The following is an 18,965-nucleotide window of genomic DNA, read 5'->3' on the forward strand; positions in this document are numbered from 1 at the left end:
TTAAAGCAATAGCGACCAGACATAACCAAGAATGCTCCTCCACCCAAGTTTATGCTAGCTCTCAACACACAATCTGTTTACACATTCAATCTGCTCACAGAAAATAGGGGGGGGGGCAGGCATGAATGTAGGAAGTGCTCATGCAGAGATCCATTATCCTCAAGTATGCTAGAGAGCCAGCATGGTGTAGTGGTTAAGAGCGGTGGACTCTAATCTGGAGAACGGGGTTGTTTCCCCACTCCTACATATGAAGCCAGCTGGATGACCTTGGGCTAGTCTCAGTTCTCTGAACTCTCTCAGCCCCACCTACCTCACAAGGTGTCTGTTGTGGGGAGAGGAAGGGAATGAGATTGTATACTGGTTTGATTCTCCTTAAAAGGTAAAGTCGGCATTTAAAAACCAATTTGTCTTAAAAAAAAAAAAGCATGTTCCCAATTACAGGGATAATGCCTACATGAGTACACTTGCTTTCATGTAAAGGTAGCATGCTCATGAGCTGGTGGCCACTTCTAGGTATATATCAGGGCCAATGTGCTTGAACCTGCCTACTGCTAAGTATGCAACAATTGAACATGCAGTGGGGCATACAGATTGAACATGCAGATTGAGGGTTCCTTTTTCCTGCCCTTAGCTAATTCCTACTTCTTGTGTCAAGTTTCATGAGATCCTAAGACCAAAGTTTGTATAACAGAAGATTTCACTGATAATCCAAGGCAAAGGCTGGGGAGGGCAGGGTATAAATAAAACAAACAAATAAATAATGAAAACTGGAATATAATTCAATGCATAGTTTTATTTTTGTCATCGTCTCATTGCTTGGTTAATGACACAAGGAGTTGTGGAAAAGTTTGAGAAAACTTTGTGATACCGTAGAGCAGGGGTATTGAACCTTCTTGAGTCTGTGGGCTTCTGCCCACCCCATGCCATTTTTCCAACCTGAAACCATGCTGGGGGACATACATGACAGGAATGGCTGTATCATCTAGTTTGGCCCACAGCTAATCCTGCAACAGAGAGTTGATATGAACATAAACTGGAGGAGGGAAGAATGATTTAAGCCACCCTGAGCTCCTTAGACAAAGAGCAGAACAAAAGTGTAGTATAAATAAATAAATAAAATAAGCTACCTTGTAGCCTCTCATAAACAGAATTTGGCAAGACAATTAAGGGGGGGGGTAACATATTGCATCTTATTCTAATTTTTGGCTCCAGCCCTTCTCACCTAAAAGGGATGCTTGCTTGTTTGCTTTCTTGCAGGCAATCTTTAGAAGAATGCTGATGTCCCGTCCACCCCCCCCCCACACACACACACCTAGGCTGTAACTGGCCCAAAATCATCCAGAGAGCCTCATGACAGTGTGGAGATTTGAACTAGGGTTTCCAACCTCCAGGTACCAGCTGGAGATCTCCTGTTATTACAACTAATTTCCAGCCAACAGAGATCAGTTCATCTGGAGAAAATGGCCACTTTGGCAACTAGATATGGCATTGAAGTCCTTCCCCAAACCCCTCACTCCTCAGGCTCCGCCCTAGAAAATCTCTAGGTATTTCTCAACTCGGAGCTGGCAACCATAACTGAACCCAGATCTCATAGGTCCCTGTTTAACACTCTTACCATTATGCTTGTTGTACCTAGACTAGCCTGATTTTGTCAGATCCCGGAAGCTAAGCAGGGTCGGCCCTGGTTAGTACTTGGATGGGAGACCACCAAGGAATCCAAGGGTGGCTATGCAGGGAAAGGCAATGACAAACCACCTCTGTTAGTCTCTTGCCTTGAAAACCCTACTGGGGCTGCCATAGGTCAACTGCGACTTGACAGCACTTTACACACACACACACATACTATATTGCCTCCTGGCTGGCATTACTTGTCAAATCCCCTTTCAGTGTGCCCCATCTTCCACAATCTTCTCTCAGCTCCATCCCCAGTGGCCCCTTCCTGTGCTGCAGTTATATGCAGCCTCTTAGACATTCATTCATTGTATGTGGGGTGAGACTGTAATGTAATGTAATCCTTGAGGAGCTTAACAATGTCTCCAAGCAACATGCCCTTGTAGTTATGGGTGACTTCAATTTCCAAGGTTGGGTGGAAAGAAATATATGTGTGTGTGTGTATAATACAAAAGTTAAAATTATTTAAAAGCATTAAAATAGCACAATGGCATTTCATGAGGTTGATAACTATAACCACATACCAAACAAGTTTCTGCCTATAGGGCCTTCATCAGTGGTTAATTAAAACCTTTGTTAAAACTGCACACATTTACAGAAATAAATTAATAAATACATACACAAACAGTTCAAACCCAACCAGGCATGTGCATAGGTTGTAAAATCTATACTCAATCACTCAAACACCTGGTCAGATAGGTTCTAGTAGTAATACTGGTTAGTATATCTCTTTCATATACTATGTGTGCAGGTATCAACTAGGTTGATACCACTGATATATATATTTTCTTTCCACCCAACCTTGGTTTTTCCACCCAACCCAGCTTCTGTTGTTAGGTTGGGTTTTATTCCTCTCTTCTTTCTTCCATGACTTCAATTTACCTAATATGTGACGGGGGACAAAGTCTGCTAAATATCCACAGTCACTCAACTTCCTGACCTGCCTGACAATTTCCTTTTTCAAATGGTGGAGGAAGCTATGAGGGACTTGGCCATACTTAGGGTTGCCAGCTCCAGGTTGAGAAATACTTTAATTGCCATACCCTTAAACAGAATTTTAGACTAGATGGGCCATTGGTCTAATGGGCCATTGCAGGGCACTTCTCCCATTCATTTGATGATGCTGATCATTTCCTTACTTTACTGATTTTTTTCTGTTCTGAGATCCCTTGCCAGAAGCAGAGACCAATATGTTATTTTAATTCCTTCTGCTCCAAACACTGCCACAGTATTTACAGTCCACTGGGGAATTAATTGATAACCCTGTCATTACATTGTCCCCATGATCAATTGTTCCTCTTGTCAATTTCATGATACATGGATTTCAGAGGAAATTGAAAGTGTGCAATTAATAAGCAAGTTTCAAAAACTATATATATATATATATATAAAAGACCTCAGAACCATTCAGTTGTAACCTGAAAGTCCGTGCATAAGCAGGGTTGTGATGGGCTAGCTTTTGGTAGCCTCCCTCTTTCTGTTTTGCAGACAATAATTCATGCTAGTTTATTGGAACAGTCAAGGTTTTCTGAAATTGCAGAGTATTATCTGAGACAATTGTTAACTGTGGTAGTCTTGACAGCAAAAGATGAGCTAGATAAATCAACGGATGATTCTGGGTCATGATTATAGGATTTTCCTTCCAGATGGCAATCTTATCTTTGTTGATGCTGGTGTTGATTCCAACTGAATGCAAGGGACAGACAAACATGTGCAGCATGAGTCTTCCACTCCATATTCCACATGAATATTATCAGGAGGGTGACCTCATCATTGGTGGAATGACTTCTCAGCTTTCCCTTTATTTTGAGCCCTTATCTTTTGCTGAACATCCCAAGACAAAGCTGACTAGGGAACCTTTGTAAGGACACATTATAACCAGTGCAAATGGATCATACTCCACCACCCCACTTTATCTTTATGTTGATTGAACCCATCATTCTTTATTTTCAAACCATTTTCTGTTTCCTTACCTCATATATTTTCTTGTTTTGGGAGTGTCAATTATTGTCTGTATATGCAATGCTTAAGTGGCATAAATATTAGGTTTAAATGCCATGTTTTGCAGTCAAGTCACATCCGTCTTATGGTGACCTCTGCAAGGGTTTTCAAGGCAAGAGACGTTCAGAAGTGGATTGCCATTGCCTGCCTCCATGTCACAAACCTGGTATACCTTGGAGATCTCCCATCCAAATACTTGCCAGGGTCAACCCTGTTTAGCTTCTGAGATCTGAAGAGATCAGGCTAGCCTGGACTATTTGTATAATGAATGAATCTGACAATGGATAGCAAAAGCTGAAAATCCAAAACAGTGGTGGGGGGGAATCAACAAATATAAATAGAAGAGAAAGCAAATTTTCTCTGCTTCTTAAAATGTATGGGGAAATCCTCTTGTTTCGATGTTAAACATTTTAGCTGCCATTTCACACTATACAATACCTTGTGATTTTCCTTAATTTGCTTTGTGTTAGTTATGTTTTCTGCTAGTATTCCACATTGCTCCATGTGTTTTGCTCTTTCCTTTCTGGGGAGGGGCTGTGGTCATCTGCTTGGAATGCAAAAAATCCCAGGTTCCATTCCTGGCATCTCCAGTTGAAAAGACTAGGTAGGAGGTAATGTGACAGACCTCTGCCTGAGACCCAGTAGAGCTATTGGAAGTCTGAGTAGACAATACTAACTGTGATATTTATATAAATTTGCTTCTCCATTTCCCCTTTTATGTAGTTTGTTCACAATTCCAAATAGCATTAGGAGCTTTTTCTTTTTCCTTTTCCTCTAAGCCATTTCAGTTTCTCTTGCTTTATTCAATCACTGATATCCTTTTGTTTGCTGATACTTATATGCTTTGATGTAACAGGTAGATGGATAAGAGCTGTCTAGTCCAGGAGTCTCCCTTATAACATCCTCTTACCCTGGATTTTTGCAGTTGATGAAAGTTTGATGTGTTCAGGGGTTGAGGGTTTGGTATTGTTTTGCTGTATATTTGCTGTTTAAATTATCTTCCCAGAGATGACAAAAGATACATTGGGCTGGAGACAGACTATTTTTCTGCTGGTGAAACAGGGAGGAGGGAATTCACTTAGGCCACGGGGGGGGGGAGGATTATTCTGGGATCGGGGACTTACATGAACAAAAGACCTGATATTGTGGCTGTGCTAAAGCTCGAGAAAAGGTTTTGCGATTGTCATCTTTAAGAACCAGATTCAGTCCACTATATCCTCTTGCGCTGTCCATTTTTTACTCAACAGCATTTACAACTAATTAATCCTCACCTTCAAGTTAAAAAAAATTCAGCAGACAAGAGTATCAAATTTTTCTTGATGGATAAAACTACAGAAGTCACCGGGCATGCCGCTGAATTTCTTGCAATCATTATAAAGAAAGAGAAAGAGAGAAAGAGAGAGAGAGAGAATATATGATGATATTAGACAAGAAAAGTAACCATAGATTCCTGATCTTCAAATTTTAATCCGTGGAATTCTGGGTCTGTTCTTATTTTGTTTGCTAAAACTTCCATAGCCAAGTTGAACCACAAAGGTGACAATGGACAACCTTGACTTGTGCCTTTTTAATATCAAATTGTGCTGTTAACATACCATTTATAAGTAATCTCGCTTTTTGTGATGAGTAAATAGCATTCACTGCGTTCATGAATTGTGTTCCACAGTCTAAGTATTTCAATATCTGTTTAAGAAAATTCCATGAAACATTGTCAAATGCTTTGTCTGCATCCAAGAATAGCATTACTGCTTTCTTTTTGTGTGTTTTGATGTAGTGAATTGCCGCTAAAACTACTCTGAGATTGTCCTTCAATTGTCTTTTAGGCATAAATCCAGTTTGGTCAGAGTGTACTATTCCTAAATATGTCTCTTCAGTCTTCCGGTGAATATAGTTGCCATTATTTTATAATCCACATTTAATAAGGAAATCGGTCTGTAGGCTTTTGGCATATGTTGTTCTCTTTCATCTTTAGGAATTAATGAGATATGAGTTTCTTTCCATGAATCTGGTATTTTACCTTTATTTTATCTTCAAAAAATTGAAGATGATCTTGAAAGATGGAAAAGACTTTTAATATCTTGGCTTGGACGAATTGCGGTGATTAAAAAGAACATTCTACCAAGGTCAAATTTTCTCTTTTTGAAGTTAACAATTGGAATTCCAAGTCTACTCTTGAAAGGTGGCAAAGAATTATTAATAAATTCATTTGGAATGACAAAAAAACCAAGAATAAGATTTAAGGTGCTTCAAGATGAAAAGAAGAGAGGTGGACTTGCAGTACCCAACCTGAAAATTTACCATCAAGCAGCATCATTAGTTGCAATCACTGAAGGGATAAAAAAAACCAGAAGATCGGTCGATAAGATTGGAGAAATCATGTTTGGATAGAGGATTTCTCCACTGGCTGTGGCCAGAGAAAAACATGCCAATTCCAAAAGACAGGGCTCAAGAAAATCTGACGTTCCAGTTACATAGAAAATGGCAAGAACGGAAATATATCGTACGTCCATCTCCACCAGAGATGAAGTCCCCCACAGAAGCATATTGGGATTGGAAAACTAGGCAGAAATATGGGATTAATTAACAAGGATTTAATTAACAAGCAAGGCAATGTTAAAACTCTCCAAGACTTAACTGATGAAAATTTTAAAATATCATGGTTTCCATACATGCAAATAACTCATGCACTCAAAATGGAATACCTCCAGAAGGGGAAACTAAGGAAGCCAACAGAATTCAAAACATTAATAAATAAAACTCAGGATCACTTATTATCTAAAATCTATAAGATGTTATTGGCATTAGAAACAGCTTCATAACAAATCAAAGTCTGTATGGCTAAATGGATGCAGAACTTTGGTGAAATGTTACCTTTGTAGACCTGGGATAAAATTGGCAACAAGATATAAAATTCATGAGTTCTCAAACATTAAGAGAAAATTGGTACAAGATGTTTTATAGATGGCACTTTGCGCCTAAAGACCTACACAAAAATGTATAAATCAAAACAAGACAACTGTTGGAAATGTTCAGATACTCAAGGCACTTTTTTCACCAATGGTGCAGTTGTAAAAAGGCAAAAAATTCTGGAAAGATATACATGAAGAAATACAAGAAATATTGCCCTTTGATTTTCAACCTAAATATTTTCTATTAGGAATGGCTCCAGTACAAATAGACTCTATAAATAAAGAGCTTGTATGGAATGACAGCTGCAAGAACTTTATATGCACAATACTGGAAAGAAAAAAATGACACCGTCATTAGAACTATGGATAACAAAAATGCATGAATATGCGGATATGGCAAGACTTTCAAATTGGATGAAGGAGAAACCACCAGATGAACACAATCAAAAGTGGCAAGCACTTTACAGAAGATATGCTGTCAAAGAAGCAATAAGACATCCAGCCTGCTCTAGTCACTCCAGATGGTGACTAGTCAATGCATGCTTGAAGATAAGGAGTTCCAGAAAAGATTAGAAAGAGTAATAAGATGTAAATATAAGTTTTTAATTACGATGGAATATTGATTGTTTATGATAAAAAAATTTACAATAGGATTATTGATAAATAGGAATTACAGCAATTAGAATACTGATGATAAAATTTAGATGATATAATATTACTAAACAGATTAAGAATGTAACACTAGACTTTGGTAGATAAGAAATTACGAATACAACGAAATGATGAAAATGATGTGGGCCCATCCCAAATGTCAACCATGTATCATATTTTACAATTATTCCTATTTCCTTTTACCTTCCCAATTTTTAATTAAAAATTTAATAAAATGTTTTTTAAAAGGTGGGGAAAAAAAAGAAAAGTAACCATAGAGATGTATCAGTATATTTCTTATTAAAGGGTCCAGATGGTTTTATTAGTTTGAAATATGAGGAGATCTTTTTAAATGTTAGTTATATACTGATTTTAACTGATTGTCATTTTGTGATGGAACATGATTTCTTTTTTTCTCTTAAGGTGTATAAACCCATTTGGCAATGTGGTTATCATGCCAATAAAGGTTCATGTATGTATGTATGTCTGCACTAAAGAGGGGAATCACACAAGATTGACCTACAATTCTGGTTACACCCCAGCCATTACCATTATGCAAAGTTTTCCCCCAAAACACTTTCCATGAACATGTCTAAAATTACTGCAAAGCATTTGTGGTGAGGGTCCATGAAAAATGCATGGAATTGTACTCCTTGCTGTTTAAGCAAACGCTTGCAAAACCTGAAATTGCTTTTTGCATCCTCTTTGATTTGTTTTGAAAATGTGTACATCACTGGCCTATTGGTAATATGGTGGTCGAGTCATGAATCTTATCTCACCTTTTCAATGCAAACTTGGGTCATGAATCTGATGCCCTTCTCTTTTCAATGCAAACTTAGAAGGTGTTTAAGAGATTTTGAGGCATAACTCTTGTTTTAGAGTAACACTGAAAAACTACCAGCATGTCCTTGCCTTGGCATTTGCTGTGAAGGAGGTCAATGACAACCCCAAGATCTTACCCAATATCAGCCTCGGGTTCCACATCTATGACAGCTACTCCAATGCCAAGTTGACCTACCAGAACATCTTGAACTTCCTCTGCCCCTCGAAAAGGATGATCCCCAACTACAGTAGTAACAACCAGAGGAATCTGATGGCTGTCATTGGGGGACTTGATTCCGAAACATCTCTCCACATTGCCAACATTATTAACCTATACAAAATTCCACAGGTAGGATGTGTTGAGTGTTTGTAAACATTTCACCATCTTGACACTTATACTTTCCGCTTACACTTACCACATAATCTACAGAGACATTTTCCAAAGAAATACTCAAAAGAGAAGCTTCCATGTTTTTTCCCCCCAAAGAGTAGTAATATCATTAAATATTTCTGAGATGCTTCAGTCTTGTGATAGACACAGCCCTGGGAAAGGCACCTTCCCACCCCACTGACAAAAATCAATGTTTCAATATGGTTGTGGATGCCTTGCAACAGCCACCAAAAAAATACATGGGGGTTGACCGTTTTTAGTGATAAAAGTAATAAAGGAAGCTTCTTCAAATCTGGGGTTTTTCTCAGGTTTGTAGAGAGATCTTTCTGGTCTGTTCATGGACCCAATCTCCAGATTTAAGTATCCACAGATAGTGCCACATTGAGAATAGGACATGTGAATAAATATTGAATGTGTTTGAATACTGACATGCACATTTACCTAAATATTTCATGGTCAGTTGTAACAGTTTGTTTGATTTTTGCTTAGGTTACCTACAGTTTCTATGGCCCATTGACAGATGAAACAAACCAGATTCCTTCCATCTACCAGATGGTCCCCAATGAAGCCAACCAGTTCAAGGGGATTCTCCAACTACTTCTTCATTTCCAGTGGACATGGGTTGGGATTGTTGCACTGCGTAGCAATAAAGGAGAAATGTTTGTGCAGATCTTGACATCCTTGCTGTCCCAGAATGGTATCTGTCCTGCCTTCATCCATTGGCTACCAACCTTGACTTCTCCTGAAGACATGAATGACATTTTCTACATGACAAGGCCCAGAGAGTATTTGGCCCTTTTTCTAACCAAGATGGAAGTCAATATATTTATCATAAAGGCAGATACATATGCAATGTCTTCTTTGAAATGGTTTTTATATTTGGCACAAATGGAAGTTATGCCAGAAATAATCATGGGCAAGGTATGGATTTTGACAGCAGAGTGGGATTTCTCCTTTCAAACATTGGACAGGCTTTTGGATATTAAAGTTTTCCATGGTGCTTTGTCCTTTAATGTGAAGACCAATGAAATAGTTGGGTTCCAAAATTTCATTCACTTTGTAAGTTCCAATTGGCCAGAAGAAGATGATTTTATCAGGGTCTTCTGGGGGCCAGCATTTAACTGTTTGTTGTCAGATTCCAAACTGAATGAAGACATGGGCAGATGCACTGGGCAGGAGAAGCCTGAGAGCCTTCCAGCTCCTTTTTTTGAGATGACCATGACTGCCCAGAGCTACAGCATCTACAACTCTGTCCTTGCTGTAGCACAAGCTTTGCTTGCCATGTACTCAGTGAAGCAAAAATACACTTTAACAGTAGTGGAAGGAAACATAAAGGAGTCTTTCAGTCTACAACCTTGGCAGGTAATATTTTACATCTATAGCAATTTAGCAGTGATATGTAGCTTGTTAATAAAGAAAGAAACCTAACCCAATGTGGGCTCATTTTAACACATTTAAGGTAATCCGTACAAGTAATTTAAATTCTGACCTTTGGTAGTAATTGGAAAAGTTCAACCCCATTTGTTATTGTCCATTTTGGCTTTGACCTGGGCAGTGGGAAGGACTTAAAGTGCAACTGATATATGATTTGCATGAGCCTCATCCAACCAGAAGAATGAATCCATGTTTCTACCACACTGGATCAACTACCATGGTGTTTTTGGTCACAGTGTTTCCAATTTCTCTGCAAATTGTTGCACAATATTTGTGGTTCAGGAATGACTTCAATTTTATATAAGTGTGGCTCCTGCTTGTGTGAGTCACTTCATTATCTAGGCTCATGCCTTTTAGGCCAGATGAAATTGTCTTCTAACCCACAGACAAGCAGGGATGCAGTTTGGGAAAGGGACAGTGGAAGAGACTCTGTACTTTCTCTTCCATCCATAAGAATGGCAACATGCCTGTCATTCAGGGTGGAGTGGCAAACATTTTGCTTGCAATTTTTGGGCATGTTGGCAGGACAGTAAATGCATTGGGGGGGTGGGGGAGATAAAGAGGCTGTAGCTATATTTGTCACCCCACAAGTCTTTATTCTCCCTAGAAGCTCAAATGACTAAATGGACACTATCATATGTTGGTCACATCTTGAGAAGGCAAGACTCACTGGAAAAGACAATAATGTTGGGGAAAGTTGTAGGAAAAGAGGAAAACCCACCATGAGATGGATTGACTCCATCAGGGAAGCCATGGGGTTCAGTTTGGAAGAGCTGAGCATGGCTGTTAATGACAGGACATTTTAGAGGTCATTAATTCATAGGGTCACCATAAGATGGAGGCAACTTGATGGCACATAACACACACAGAGAGAGACAACATGCCATGCAGTGAAGGCGATATGGGTGAAGGGTTTGTCTATACAAAATGAGCAAGAGACACTCAGATGTTCAGACTTTTCCTTCTCCTTTATTGACCGTTCATTTGCTTCAGACTTCACACACAGAGGCAAAGACCAAGGCTTCTTTCAGTACCTTTCCCATTTTTAGTGCTTTGCCATAGCCTGTTTTCATCTTGACGGGGAGAAAAAGAACAACCCACCCTGTCTCAAGGACCAGTGCTTGAACATTGTGAAGGCTAGAAATCCATCATTCAGCCCCTTTAGGAGGAACTGTGGCTCAGTGGTAGAGAATCTGCTTGGCATGAAGAAGGTCCCAGGTTCAATCCCCGGCATCTCCAGTTGAAGGGGCTCGGAAAGTTGGTGAAGTGAAAGACCTCTGCCTGAGACCCTGGAGAGCCGCTGCCAGTCTGAGTAGACAATACTGACTTTGATAAACCAAGGGTCTGATTCAGTATAAGGCAGCTTCATGTGTTCGTGTGTTCAGTCATCAACTGCATTTTTCATTTGCTTCTTCCCATCCAGCTTCATCCTTTCCTGAGGAGCATCTCATTTAACAACACTGCTGGGGATCTCATTCGCTTTAATAAGAGAGGTGAATTAGAAACAAGATTTGACATTATCAACTGGGTGACATTCCCAAACCAAAGTTTTCAAAGAGTGAAAGTAGGAGGGATGGATCCTCAGGCTTCACCGGGCACAGAGTTCACCATTAAAGAGGAATTCATCACTTGGCACATGGCATTTAATCAGGTAGGAAGACATTTCAGATATTTCTTTTCTTTTTGAGGGGAGGACTAATTTGGAAAGTACTTGCCCCTTGATAGTCTCTCTCATGCTTCTGGGCAAAATTCCGTTATCTACAGTGCAGTCCTAAGAAGAGTTACTCCAGTCTAAGCCCATTCATTTCAATGGGGTTAGACTAGAGTAATTCTTCTTAGAATTGCACTGATAGTGTTCGGGCTTGAAATCTCTCAAGGGTATCTCCATTTGGCCAGAATCCCTAGCTTTTCATCTTTTAGAAATCAGTGTAAGCAAACCATCACTCCATGCTGTCTCCTGTATCTACCCAAGTGGTCTTTAACAAATGTGGGATGGAGCTCTTTTGAGCCATCTATTCTTCCTTCCTCTTTAAAAACAAACCTCCATCCCCACTTTCTTCATTGAGCTCAGGGTGATGGTTAATTACAGCCTAACTGATTGAGTTACCGTGCTAATTTCCATGGTATTGGCAACTCATGAGCTCAAAGCAGTGCTGAATGATACATTTTGATAGGCAACTTAGATTAGCTCTCAGGCGTTCCTTGAGCTTGGTGCTTAGTCTATATTTCAAGGATCTAGTAGTTTCATACTCACAATTATATCCCATGCTTTTATTTGAACATTTTAAAATCTCCTTAAGCAAAAACATCTTTACAATCTTTATATCCACAACTACAACAAAATCTAGGGTAGGATACTACCAGCTGTTTGCTCATTCTTGCCCAGTTCTCTTCCTTACCGCCTTACTCTAGCCCCATCGCACATGGATTTTGCCCATGGAGTGGAATAGAAACCACAACTAAAGAAAAGATGAGTTAATAATTTGATGCCTGCTCTTCTACATGGACAAAATCTCTGGGCTAGAGGGACTCCAGCACAATCACCTACAGTTTCTGCCAAAGTTAGAGCATTTACCTAAGTTGAAAAGAAAAGCTGATGATAAGCTGGGACTGTAAGGAAGTTAAAATATTGTTCCTGGGCAGGAGATAAAAGGGTTGAAAAGCCCCCCAAAAGTGCAGAGCATACCGTTTCAGCATCCTGATTGATGCTATCCTGATCATACTTCCTTTACACTAGGGATATCCAGAGAAGGTGGCAACAGTACTCCAGTGCTTCTTAACTTTGTATCTCCTAAGATGCTCCAAGATGGCACTTGGAATCCTGTGACTGCTGTACTAAATCTGGCAAAGAAACACAATCTAGCAAAAAGAATATAAATTTAACTGCATCAGTCCAAGCCTTCAATGAAATTGAGCTACAGTCTTCTTCCAAAAGCACGTGGGATTTTAAAACACATTCTAAGTGTCTTGCACTCTGCAAGCAGGCTCAGGCAGGTCTCCTCTTGAGGCCTGGATAGCAAGGCTCAGGGGCATCAACAGGAGCTCACCATAAGCAACTGGAACACAGGCCTATATCTAGGAGACCAGTTGATCAAACAAGGCTGCCTTTCCCATCCTCAGCCTAAATAGGCTGGGAGGTAATCAGGCTCAGCTGCACTGCTGGCAGGCAGTTGAGCTCCTCTGGATGCATTGTGTTTTGTCCAGGATCCTGTGAAGAAGTATTACTCTCTGGGTTCTGTGAAGATGTATTACTCTCACTGCATGGCTCTGGGCTGGGGTCGAGAGCAGAATACTGTCCAGAACAGCTGCTGTCTTATGGCCACTATGAGAAAACCAGGCTAAATCCCTGAGGAGGGATTTCAAAAAATTAATCACACCGCTGAAAATGCTGCGTTGTTTGGGCTCACCCAGTCCAATGCAGATGGTAGGAATACATAAAAGAGGGTGACATGAAAATGTGTGTGTGTTTAAAGTGCCATCAAGTCACAGCTGACTTATAGCAATCTCTGGTGGGGTTTTCAAGGCAAGTGATTCAACAGAGGTGGTTTACAATTGCCTTCCTCTGCAGAGACTTCCTTGGAGGTCTCCCTTCCAAGTACTGACACTGCGTAGCTTTGGAGTTCTCATGAGATTGGGCTATAACATGCTACCTTCCCTCCCTGACATGACAATAGTAAAATAATATCTGATAAGATGTTTCCAAGGCACAAACCTTTTAGGATTTTAAAGGTCAAAAGAAGATGATCAGGGCATTGGACAGAGCTAGCCTCAAATGTCTTCTTCCACCATCTCCTTGTTTTTTGGGAAGCTTGGAGTAATGAACCTGCTGGAGCAGTAACTAGCTTATTGGACTAGGGTCCAATAGGTCATATGGAATCCATCTTTTATGTCACATTGACTCTTGTTCCAGTGCTGAATGTTTCTGAGACTGCTACTAATATTTTTATGGATACTTTTCATCATGTCACCTGAGAATGTGGTAAGAATCCCTTGGGATATTAAAGTTACCACTTCTGTTTTTGATCGTTGTCCAACCTAATTAAAACTGCCAAGATAGGGCTGACAGAATGGATGCTTCAGTGCTTCAATTCTTCACTCCAAGAGTGGTCCATTCCTAAGGTTGCTTTTTAAAAAAAGCTGTGATATGAACTTTACTGGGGGGAAAATACTGTTGATTTCTAGGCTTTGACAATTATCCTTTACCGTTTCTGCACATGGCATTTCTGTCAAAGTAATTCTGTATTTCATAGATTATTTTTATCCTGTTATGACCTTTCCTGGGCAACTGACAACTCTGTGATTCTTCCAAACCTTTCAGGGGGTTTGGAACCATCTACCATGGAATTCCTTTTGGACAACTTAGCTGAGATAGCACTGTAAGACACCTAGATGAAACTTAGCTGGGAATTCTAGCATCCAGAGCACAGCAACATAGTGTGTGAGCCACCGGACCAACTTTATTAGAAATTTCGGGGGGTGAAATGGATGCTTGTGTGCTAACGATGTCATGTGGACTGCAAACTCTACCCAAGTTTCAGGAATCATCTAAACAGGCTTCAGCTCATGACTGGTGAGAACGGTTTAGCCACAGGCTCTGTAAAACCCTGGATTACAAACTTCCTGTTCAGTCTGGACATCTTGACAAACTGCAGACAGACCAGGCCCAGACAGAGCTAACCTGCTTGCCCCTCCCTACTCTCCCTATCACCTTTGACCCTTGCAACCTTATGGGACTGCTCAGAGAACTGACCATTGTCTGTTTTTGAGCTAGCCCATTGCACCATGGATTGGGCTCTGATAACCACACAGTGAGTTGGACAATGATTTTTAGTGCTCTAATTTTTCATGGTGGATACATTTAAAAGATGCTAATAGGGGACTAGTGATGTGACCCTTAGCCTTTGGGGATCTGGAGATTGCTTGGAAATGTGAATATGTCATCAATATTCTAATGATAAAAAATTGTATCTGACTTTTCCATTCCATTTGTTTGTTTGTTTACATTTCTACCCTGCCCACCCAAATCCAAAGGCCAGGCTCATGGTGGCTCACAAAACCAAACACAATAAATAAAAAATAAAAACATTTAGAGTACAATTAATAATTCCAGAATACTGTATGTGTACGTGTGTGTGTATACTATAAATCAATGGTTAGAGATGGTAAAGGCCTGGATATGAGCAAACAAACAGGAACTTAATTCGGACAAGATATAAGTATTGTTGTGCTACCACAATTAAATTTACATGCTGGTGCACTTCATTCAAAATGTATGTTTCTCATCACATCCCTACATTCTGTCATTTCCAGTCAATATTCTATTGATTACACATTAAAGAGCAAAGGAGAGGAAAATTGAGTAAATATATGATCATCTCCTTATAAAGGTTCAGCCGCTTTCTGTGTGTAACGACAACTGCCATCCAGGTTACAGTAGAAGAAAGAAGGAGGAGGAGGCGTTCTGTTGCTACGATTGTGCTCCATGCCCAGAACGAAAGATTTCCGACAAGAAGGGTAGGGTATATATACACACAAAGAAGTAAAGTGATGAATATTTAAGTAAGATATTTAAGAGTCAGTGTGGTGTAGTGGTTAAGAGTGGTGGACTCTAATCTGGAAAACCGGGTTTGATTCCATGCTCCTCCATGTGAGAGGCAGACTTCAATCTGGAGAACCTGATTAGATTCCCCACATGCAGCCTGCTAAGTGACCTTGGGCTAGTCACAGAACTCTCCCATCCCCACCTATCTCACAAGTTGTCTGTTGTGGGGAGAGGAAGGGAAGGTGATTGTAAGCCACTTTGAGACTCCTTTCAGTAGAGAAGAGTGGGGTATAAAAACCAACTCTTCTTCTCAATAAGATGGGCTTGATCCACCCAGCTATTTTACTCAGTCTTGCCCAGTTCCTCTCTTTATATGCCCTCTTTCCTACATGGCTTTTGTCTATGCAGGTTCCATGATTCCCAGCAGAGCCTTTTTGATGTTGTCTTTTTCATCAGCAGAAAAACTGGCTGGATTCCACAGTATGCCAGGCTGTGAAATATCTTTGGCTGAGCCTGATCCCAATTTTTTTCCATAGTTTAAAGTGTTACATGGCTAATGAAAAAATAGGGTTTTAAAGGAAAACATATAAGACACTAATTTTGGAACATTAGAATAGGACAGGACCAGTGCTTCTTTTGTTAAAAAAAAGTCTAGGACTCATACGTTTGCACCAGTTTCCACCAATTCCTCCCTCAGGACTTGGAGAGCCTCCCACAATGGTGCTGGTACTTAGTACCAATGGGGACCACCACACACACACACACCAAAAAAAAAAAAGCCCCGGGTAGAATAAAATAAATTAGTCAGTACTGAACCAGTGCACATAGTACAGCCATATCTGTAACTAAAGAATATTCAACTATGGTTTAAAGCATACAGAAGATCCAAGCCTCTCTCCATCAATCTAAAATGCTATATGACAACCCATACATTCTATTGTCATAACATATATCTGGCAGAGCATAAATTCCCTGCACAAGTCTATAACAGCATTCCGATAAGTCAAAAGATTTAAATCACAGTCGCATTCTCAGCCAACCAAGTATAAACTATGAGTAACATGGCAGTGCCATTAATGGAGCTGGACGAAGGGAGCATATGGTTGTCTCTTTGAGTCTACTGAGAACACTAAACTTCTGCAAGACAAATGTGATGATAAATTGCAGCATGTATGAGATGATGTACCTGAGTCTTTTCTTTTTATCAGACATGGATGATTGTGTCAAATGCCCAGAAGATGAGTACCCAAACAAGCACCATGATCAATGTCTTCCTAAGATTCTAAACTTCTTGTCCTATAACGAACCTTTGGGGATCACTTTAGTTCTTTTGGTTCTCTCTTTATCTCTGATCGCAGCCCTGGTACTTGGAATCTTCATTAAACACCGGAACACCCCCATTGTCAAAGCAAACAATCGGAATCTAACCTACTGTCTACTTTTCTCCCTCCTGATTTGCTTCCTTTGCTCCTTGCTGTTCATTGGCCGACCTCAGACAGTGACTTGCCTTCTCCGCCAAACATCTTTTGGCATCATCTTCTCAGTGGCTGTTTCTTCTCTGTTGGCAAAAACTGTCACTGTGGTTCTAGCTTTCATGGCCACTAAACCAGGAAGCCAGATAAGAAAATGGGTGGGAAACCAACTGGCATGTTCAATTGTTATTTCTTGTTCCACTGTTCAAGTGGTGATATGTATTCTGTGGCTCTACATAGCTCCTCCATTCCCTGGACAGGATACAAAGTCCATGACTGAAGAAATTGTACTGGAATGTGATGAAGGGTCTGCTGCCATGCTTTACTGTGTTTTGGGCTACATGGGATTCTTGGCTGCTGTCACCTTTGCTGTGGCTTTTTTTGCTCGCAAGTTACCCAACACATTTAATGAAACCAAGTTCATCACTTTCAGCATGCTGGTGTTTTGCAGTGTTTGGTTATCCTTTGTACCAACTTACCTGAGTACGAAAGGCAAACATATGGTAGCTGTGGAGATCTTCTCTATCTTAGCTTCCAGTGCTGGATTACTTGGCTGTATTTTTTCCCCCAAGCTCTATATAATTATTCTGAAACCCAAGTTGAATATCAAGGAGCAGCTACTAATGAGAAAGAAGTAGAAACTGAAGCATTTGGAATTCCCACAGGTACATCGGGAATGAAGAAAGGGAACTGAAAGTTAATGTAAGAAAGGAATAAAACATATTCAGATATTCTCTTGATCCCATTCCAACTCAAGTGTTGTTGTTTTTACATTGCATTTTAAACTGGGCAAATAATTATTTTATTGTGTCATTAGCAGTTCTACCCTGATCTACTGCCAACCCTGTAGTTACTGTACTGGTGACATTTAACAGTAGTTTGAGTAATAAATAAGGAGTCCTTCCTTCTGTTTAAAAGTATACACAAGATATTAACCAATCAGGAATATAAAACTGCATCATCATTAAAGGTGATATGGGAAGGGGAGCTACAAGTGAATTTGAGTGAGGAGGAGTGGAAGGAAATTTTTAAAAGACCCACTTTTAAATCAATAGCTATGAAAATTCAGGAACAAGGTATAAACGTATTGCAGAAATAGTATTTTACCCCACAAAAATTACATTGTATAGATAAGGAAGTAGATAGGAATTGTTGGAGAGGGTGTGGGGATATTGGTACATTTATTCATATGTGGTGGGACTGACCAATTATACAAAAAAATTGGAAAGATTTTTTTAAGGAAATTGAGGCAATTACCAAAGAAAAAATAGAACCCACAATGCAGATTACTCTTTTCAATCTATTTTTGAATGAAAATGGGAATTGTATACAGAAAACATTAGTAAGTTTTTTGATTATAGCAGTGAGGTTGGTAATTGCTGCAAATTGGAAAATGGCAGAAAATATTACGTTGGACAGATGGTGACAGAAAATAAAAATGTTTATGATTTTGGAAAAAATACTTCTAATATCAGAGTAATTCAAGGTTGTAAGGTGAAGGAAGAATTCAATAAGGTGTGGGGTAATTTGTTACTTTATTTTGGGAAAACGTCTGACTGTAATATAAGTAATTTATTTAGGCAAACCAATATTTTATGTCTTACTGAGCAGATAATTTAATTGAATGTATTGATGCCCCCATTGGAGTTAGCAAATGAAGTTCATGCATGGCTTCTCTCTTTGGTCTTTTTAGTCTTGTTTCTAGTTTTTTTTTTTTCTTGGTCTATGTAATTTATGTATCATTTTTTCATGTTTAATTGTGATGTTCTGTTTTTCTTTGTATTTTTTAACAATAAAACTCTTTTTAAAAGGAAGTAACACCCTTCCAGCACTATGATTCCATGATTCCAAGTGTGATCATTTAGATTTATAACAAATGTCACACATTGACTTTCTTGCCAATGAGGAACCAAATTGGCTCACATCGTTCTCCCCCATTTCCTCCTCACAACACCAATACTGTGAGGTGTAGTGGTCAGTGGTTAGGTGTAGGTGTAGTGGCTAAGAGCAGTGGTTTGGAGTAGGGCTGTCAATCTTTTTTCGGTATTCGGTATTTGGTTTGGGTTTATTGA

At 39.6% G+C, this 18,965-nt stretch overlaps 1 protein-coding gene across 1 annotated transcript; it reads left to right on the forward strand.

Annotated features, from left to right (window-relative positions):
* The first annotated feature begins 6,974 nt into the window (after positions 1–6,974).
* On the forward strand, positions 6,975–17,531 carry LOC130490634 (vomeronasal type-2 receptor 26-like). The gene is made up of 7 exons (XM_056864447.1): positions 6,975–7,105; positions 7,656–7,712; positions 8,112–8,403; positions 8,935–9,807; positions 11,303–11,530; positions 15,267–15,393; positions 16,630–17,531. The coding sequence occupies exons 1-7, from the start codon at positions 6,975–6,977 to the stop codon at positions 17,529–17,531; spliced, it is 2,610 nt and encodes an 869-aa protein (XP_056720425.1).
* Positions 17,532–18,965: the final 1,434 nt, after the last annotated feature.

Source organism: Euleptes europaea, chromosome 18 (assembly GCF_029931775.1).
Source record: "Euleptes europaea isolate rEulEur1 chromosome 18, rEulEur1.hap1, whole genome shotgun sequence".
Lineage (NCBI taxonomy): Eukaryota > Metazoa > Chordata > Lepidosauria > Squamata > Sphaerodactylidae > Euleptes > Euleptes europaea.

Excerpts from the sequence above, each read along its gene's own strand:
- LOC130490634 (XM_056864447.1), top strand. The coding sequence starts at position 6,975 with ATGGCAAGACTTTCAAATTGGATGAAGGAGAAACCACCAGATGAACAC. Across the intron at positions 7,106-7,655 it reads TGCTCTAGTCACTCCAGATG|GTGTATAAACCCATTTGGCA; the intron begins GTGACTAGTCAA and ends TTTTCTCTTAAG. Across the intron at positions 15,394-16,629 it reads AAAGATTTCCGACAAGAAGG|ACATGGATGATTGTGTCAAA; the intron begins GTAGGGTATATA and ends TCTTTTTATCAG.